This window comes from Calidris pugnax, unplaced genomic scaffold, assembly GCF_001431845.1.
Source record: "Calidris pugnax isolate Ruff unplaced genomic scaffold, ASM143184v1 scaffold111, whole genome shotgun sequence".
Lineage (NCBI taxonomy): Eukaryota > Metazoa > Chordata > Aves > Charadriiformes > Scolopacidae > Calidris > Calidris pugnax.
Genome location: NW_015090872.1, coordinates 899,574 through 906,877, shown reverse-complemented (window position 1 = coordinate 906,877; position 7,304 = coordinate 899,574). Strand labels below are relative to the sequence as shown.

The window sequence follows — 7,304 nt, the reverse complement described above, 5'->3', positions numbered from 1 at the left end:
GGAATACTTCTTTCAGGAACTGTGTTGCCCATTTTAATGAGAATCTGTTTAATGATCCCTTGCTCTGAGCAATTTGTTTTCTAAACAGACTGACAACGTATAATTTTTTTATTAATTATGTTTTTCCAGTATTTGATGGCAATCCATCAATCTGGCTATGGAACTGGAGAGTGTTTGGGTTTAGAGCTTGTGGTGGAAATTTTTTGAGACATTAAAACATGGAAATGGTTTTGATTTGAAAACTGATTTACCATTTCCCCGTGAAGTTACTAGATCTATAAAGCTGCGATTTCTTTCCTCTGCTGTCTTTCAGTGTGTTTGTTCAGGTTTGTGTAGTCATCTCCAGTGGTGGCAAAACACTCCTGCATGAGTATATTCTGCAAAAGCAGATTTTGATGCTTTTTTCCCTCTTCCTAGACAACAGATGACCCTGCTGCTCTGTGGCTGCGGCTGCTTCCCTGCTGCTGGCTGTAAGGTCTGGCCCCTCTTTGCCAGCCTGCACTGAGCTGCCCTCACCCACCAACCACCCCAGAGTTAAATTCTTCATGGTAAGGTTGTCAGGGACTGCTCGGGAGCAAATATGAAACTATGACAAAAATCAGTGCCTGATAGCCTGTCCTGATGGGACACACACATGGAGAAGGGATAATTTAACCCTTACTGGAGCTGATGGGGTGAAGGATGTGTTGAACGGCAGCAACGGGCAGCAGTGATTACTGGGGATTTTGTGATAATCAGTTTTCCACTAAATTATTTGGTTTTGTGTGAAAGTGGAAAAAATCACGATGCTGTCCTCTAAAACTGAATTCTTAAAGATGGAAAGATTATAATCCAGCCCCCAAATACCTGACTTTGGGTTGGAGCTCCCTTTGCCCTCTGGATGGCAAGGATATTCAGTGTTTATCTTGGTGACTTTTTCATGTAATGAAGTGCCTTAGCTTCTAAAGAAGGTCAGATTACAGGTTCAGCAAGAAAGGGAGTCTGTTCCGTTTGTATTTACAGGTCGGTACACTGGTTTAAAAAGGAAACAAAGATGCTTTATATGACAAGTCATCTGAGAGGCCTCATCTCTCCTATAGGAAAAAATGTGTGCTTCTTACTTTGCTCTTTCTTCCTGGTTCGGCTAAATCAACACTTTAAAAATAAAAACAATGGATGTGAAAGTTTACACTAAAAGAATATCCGAGTCCAGGAAGTCAGTCAGTAACAAAGAAAAAATCGACATAATATTTTTTGAATACTTGATGTTTCATTTTGTTTCCATTTATTCTTTTAGAGCAAAGCTTTTTATAATGTGCCGTTGTATTGGACTCTGGGATCATTATCGAATTATTCCTAATCATACACTCAGAAGAGACACATCATGTGTCCTTGTGATCGTGTAACTCTCTGTCAGTCCCTTGAACTTCTGTGCAGCCGCACAGCAAGTGCTCGGTGGGGTGATGGTCAACAGGAGTGAGCAGGCAGGAGGTTTTGCTAATTTTGCTTTATTTTCCCCATAAAAAGTGAGGCTTTGTAATGTAGTCCTCCAGACAGATGCCCACATGTGCCTGACACTACTCCTGCAGGTCTTCTGGCTTGTGCCCAGGCTGTGTGTGTGGGTTAGCTGTGATGAGCGTGGCAGGATGTTTCTCATGCTAAACCAGGTGATTATCTGGATTAAAAAATAAAAGTATAGTAAAAGGGATGCGGGGAAAAGTGCAAGAAACGAGGTGGTGGGTGCAGAGTAAATGGGCTTTGTGGGGAACATGCAAATGCAAAGGGTGTTGCGCGGTGATTGATAATTGCATTCATCTTTTCCTACAGCTGCCAACATGTGGAGCTCCCCGGGGTCTGTCTCGGTGTTTGTGATGCTGGTTGTTGCCGCCGGGCACGCGGGAGTGAAGGTGACCCCAGCTGTGAAGTACACGAAGCCGAAGCCCTTACAGCTGGTGGGCGACAGTGCCTCTCATGCCCCCCTCGTGGGGAAAAGCCCCTTCCCGGCAGCCCCGAGCAGAGCTGAGTTAGCCACCCCGAGCCCTGGGGGCCAAGGGGCCACCACACTCTTTCCCTTCGAGAACTACACGCTTGACACGGCCGATTTCTTCTACAACTGCTGTGACTGCTGCCCACCCTCTGTGGGGCCCCGGGGGCAGCCGGGGGAGCAGGGACCCCCAGGTACAGTGATGCCACTCTCAGCTAAAGGGCATAAACCATGCTTCTCCTGCTTTTCCTTCAAGAAATAAGTGGGCAGGACTTGTGTGGCAAATGCTCAATGTGATCGTACCTCGTGTAAAGCCAGAGCAAAAAAAGTGCATGCTAGCTACATCCCAAAAGTTATCAAGCACCAATATGAGTGGGGAAGCCCCTAAAAGGAGCTTGCTCCATATGGCACTCATTTTGGGGACCACACTGGTGCAGGAGCACATGCAGAGGTGGCCTCATACCACATTGTAGCTGGTGGATGTCTCCTGTGGCCATGCTCTTCGATTCTCTGTCCCAGGGTCTGATCCCCTGGGAGTCACAGATTTACTTTCACTTCAACTATGACCCCCCAAATTACCTGCAAACAGTTTTGTTTCTTTGCTGAAGGTTTATGATAAAAGACTTTTTTTCTTGGATTTTTATGTTCCCCTTGGAAAAGGGGAAGTTAAATACAAAAATAGTTTTGGGTTCAAATTTTAAAATAATTATTTGCTCTCACCAGAGGAAGCACCTAAATATTTTATAAGACATACTTTGTCTCTTTTTTCTACCACTAAAATACATATCTGTAGAGCACCTAATTCTAATACTGCTGTAATGAATAGTGCATTAGTCTGCAAATGTTCACTTTATTAGCAGTAATATTGGAGACAGAAACTATTCATCTGTGGAAAGGTGGTAAAACCATGAAATAATTTTCTTTTAATACAATGTACTCGAGAGATTTTCACTTCCCGTAGCTCGGGAGGGATCGGCTAATGGAAATTATAGTGGCTGCAGAGGGAGTTTGCATTCATACGTCTCTTGAGTCTTGATGGAAAAGTCCTGGTGTCAAATAGGTTGTGTTGTGATGATTGAAACCGCCGTAGTCTGCTCCCAGACGTGCACTGGGACTCTCTAGATTCCCAAGTGGATGAAAAAGTAAAAAAAGAGATTGAAGCCAGCTTGCGTGCCTTTCAACCCGTCCCTTATGCAGCATAGATCTGTCTGCCAGGTTCCACTTCTGTATTTGCAGACTTAGTTTTTTAAGAAGGGGGCAATTATGAAGCTATGGGAGCTCCTTAGGCGCGCTCAAATATTAAAGACAGACTACTTCTGATGTTTTGTGGATGCTGAGCTCTTGTAGCTCTGAGGCAGCTGAAGGTTGGTTTTAAAAAGTCCTTAACTACAGCCAGGAGTGAAATGCAAAACTGTAAGGTTTGGGGACTGCAGTAGCTGAAAGGCAAAGATTGGGGAGCCACTGCCTGACCAGGGGACCCGTGAGCATGCACCTCACTAATCTCAGTATGAGCAGTGTGGCATTGCCCCAACTACCTCACCTTTCACTCCAACACAGGATTTTGGCTGTGGTGTCTGCAAGGTGTAGGGGAGCAGGGCTCAGGCCAAACCTGTCTGTCTCACCTTCTCTTTGCATTGGTTGTATGATGCCAAATAAAATAGCCAGCTCTTCCCAGGGTGGTAGAAACAGTTTCCCCCTAGCTGGTATTCCTCCATGCCATGTTGCTTAGCTGTTATTGTGAATTTTGTTTATAAAGTTAAACCTTTGAGTTAATAAGGTAATTTTGTTGATGTTGTTGATTATGTTACAGGTCCCAAGGGGGAGAAGGGAGATGCTGGCCTGCAAGGTCTGCCGGGAACTCCAGGTCCTCAAGGTCCAAAAGGTTCTAAAGGAGAAAGAGGTAAAGTAGACTATTTCAAAACCAGATGCTGTTGTCCTCATTGAATACCACAAAGTTATAGGAAAAAATATTTTTCAAAGGAAAGGGAGTAGGCTCATATGGATTGGCACCTTGTGAGATTTAGCTGGCATTAGCAGCTCGGTGGTAGTGTATGTGCAGGTGGTACACGAACAGCTGGTCCTAAAGATCTCACTCAAAACACCATGGAAGCTACATGCAGGGGTAGAAGCTGCATTTCAGTTTAAGTATCTCAGGCAAAATTGTTTCAGTTAAGATGGAGAGCAATTATTATCTGTCAGTAGTAACCGAAAGAAGACGCTGCCCCTCATTTCAGGGTTGGAGCAGCTCTGTCTTAGTGCCACACATCACTGGTAGGACCTTGCAGCTGCCTTCAGTCATGGAGAAATACAGAGCAAAACTGATAACGGGGGTAGCAGCAGCATCGTGCTGCGCAGTTCAGTCAGTGCGGTCTTTTAGGCTTTGATTCCCTTTTTGAACAAGACTTTTGGCAATCCTGGAGTGAGAAATGCAGAGCTGTGGTCTTCTCCATCTTGCCATTAAACAGCAGCAACTGCCTCCTGGTGAGGCGCTGATTAGACTCCGAAACCCAACATTCGGGTGAGATGCAGTTGGTGCTGTGAGATTGAGCTGAGGTTTCTGAAGGCATTTCTTGAAAACACATGTTGCTCATTATCTGTTTTATTAGTGAAGTGAGGGACACATGCAAAATGGTACCAGTCATCTTCTGTGTGATGATTGCTGTGCTGCAGACAACATCACCAACAGTATGTTAATGGTGACATGTCCTAGGAGGCAAAGGGGAGCAAGGAGAGCGAGGAGTAAGTGGAAACCCCGGTTATCCAGGCAAACCTGGGCTGCAAGGTATGTATTTTCGTCTGGAAAACCCAGGAATATTGGGCTGACCTTTCTTTTTGCTGTTGATGACACCCCTCCATCTCCAAAACAATCCAATACTAATGTTTTAAATCTCTTTTTTTTTTTCCCCCTGCTTTGCCTTTTCCTAGGTGAAGCTGGAGTAAAAGGCAATAAGGGCAACTATGGCTTCCCTGGACTAAAGGGACAAAAGGGGTCGAAAGGGGACACTTGTGAGAATGGAACCAAAGGAGACAAGGGAGATAGGGGGGATGCTGGAGACCCAGGAGTGGATGGAGAACAGGGTGACAAAGGGGAAAAGGGAGACACAGGGGAGAAGGGGTACTGCGGGGAGCCAGGGGGAAGAGGTGCGAAGGGGGAGAGAGGGGAAGGGGGGACAAAGGGAGAAAAAGGGAGCAAAGGGGAGATGGGGGTTGAGGGTATTCGGGGGATGGATGGAAAACAGGGAGAAAAGGGCGAGCAAGGAAGTAAGGGTGAAAAAGGAGACCTGGGACCTGCTGGCATGATGGGACCTTCTGGGCCCAAGGGTATTGCTGGCAGCAAGGGGGGACGAGGGGCCCCAGGAAAGAAAGGTGCCCGTGGGGCGAAGGGTGCCCGAGGGGACACCGCAAAGCTCCTGCGGTCGGCGTTCAGCGCTGGCTTGTCCAAGCCCTTCCCTCCGCCCAACGTCCCCATTAGATTTGACAAGATCTTGTACAACGACCAAGAAGATTACAACCCTTCCACCGGGAAATTCAACTGCAGCGTGCCCGGGGCGTACGTCTTTGCCTACCACCTGACGGTGAGAGGGCGTCCGGCCCGCGTCAGCCTCGTCGCCCGTAGCAAGAAGGTGGCCAAAGCCCGTGAGACGCTCTACGGCCAGGAGATTGACCAAGCATCCTTCCTGACTGTCCTGAAGCTGAGCGCGGGTGACCAGGTGTGGCTGGAGGTTGCACGGGACTGGAACGGGGTCTACGTCAGCGCTGAGGATGACAGTGTATTTACGGGGTTTCTTCTGTATCCGGATGTTTTTGAGATCCTGCTGTAGGTTTCAAGATAGAAACATCCCTTTCCCTCTGCCTGTGAGAGGAGAAATGAGCATCAGTTTAGCATATTGGTTTCTTTGCTAGGTTTTGTGATCTTTTAGCTAAAATATGTATATTTGCAAAATATGGATTAGGTTTAACTAGCAGTCCCGAGAAGCGGCACGTCCTTTGCCCAGGCGGGTGATGGCCAGGAGAAACCACTGTCCAGTTGCCAGCAGGACCGGCACACGACCAAGAAGATTACAACCCTTCCACCGGGAAATTCAACTGCAGCGTGCCCGGGGCGTACGTCTTTGCCTACCACCTGACGGTGAGAGGGCGTCCGGCCCGCGTCAGCCTCGTCGCCCGTAGCAAGAAGGTGGCCAAAGCCCGTGAGACGCTCTACGGCCAGGAGATTGACCAAGCATCCTTCCTGACTGTCCTGAAGCTGAGCGCGGGTGACCAGGTGTGGCTGGAGGTTGCACGGGACTGGAACGGGGTCTACGTCAGCGCTGAGGATGACAGTGTATTTACGGGGTTTCTTCTGTATCCGGATGTTTTTGAGATCCTGCTGTAGGTTTCAAGATAGAAACATCCCTTTCCCTCTGCCTGTGAGAGGAGAAATGAGCATCAGTTTAGCATATTGGTTTCTTTGCTAGGTTTTGTGATCTTTTAGCTAAAATATGTATATTTGCAAAATATGGATTAGGTTTAACTAGCAGTCCTGAGAAGCGGCACGTCCTTTGCCCATGTGGGTGATGGCCAGGAGAAACTATTGTCCAGTTGCCAGCAGGACCGGCACGGGGAGGGGATTTCACATCACAGACTTCAGGTTTGTCATTAGCCTATTCAAATTATGTAATGAATCTCACCGTCTGACTGCAATTTTAACCAGGCCAGCTCCTGCAATCCTTGCATGGTCAAAACTCCTCTGGAAATCGTTACTCATAACCATTGGTTTTGGTAAAGATCACAGAGTTTGATTTATAGAGCTTAATCAGACGTGAACATGAGCAGTAGGTTTTATGTGAAAAGATTTAAAGTTATTTTATCATCAAATCAGTATTATCTGGTACTTTAGATTTGGTCATGAATTATATAAAGGTTTGTCTAAAAGAGTATTAAAACTATTCAATCAGTATAAAGAACCCCCTAACTATCAGGCCAGCTCCTGCAATCCTTGCATGGTCAAAACTCCTCTGGAAATCATTACTCATAACCATTGGTTTTGGTAAAGATCACAGAGTTTGATTTATAGAGCTTAATCAGACGTGAACGTGAGCAGTAGGTTTTATGTGAAAAGATTTAAAGTTATTTTATCATCAAATCAGTATTATCTGGTACTTTAGATTTGGTCATGAATTATATAAAGGTTTGTCTAAAAGAGTATTAAAACTATTCAATCAGTATAAAGAACCCCCTAACTATTGTCTTTAGCCAAAAAAATATCTGAGACTTTCAAAAGTAACTGAGAGATGCTGAATACACCCCATTAGGCTACTCAGAAGCCCCCCCTTTCTGAGCTGCTGCCGATTCAGCTGAT

At 46.1% G+C, this 7,304-nt stretch overlaps 1 protein-coding gene across 1 annotated transcript; it reads left to right on the top strand.

Annotated features, from left to right (window-relative positions):
* Positions 1–1,814: 1,814 nt before the first annotated feature.
* On the top strand, positions 1,815–6,338 carry OTOL1 (otolin 1). Its single transcript, XM_014945764.1, has 5 exons — positions 1,815–2,157; positions 3,774–3,868; positions 4,688–4,745; positions 4,889–5,780; positions 6,056–6,338. Exons 1-5 carry the CDS (start codon positions 1,815–1,817, stop codon positions 6,336–6,338), a joined length of 1,671 nt encoding a protein of 556 aa, XP_014801250.1.
* The last annotated feature ends 966 nt before the right edge of the window (positions 6,339–7,304 follow it).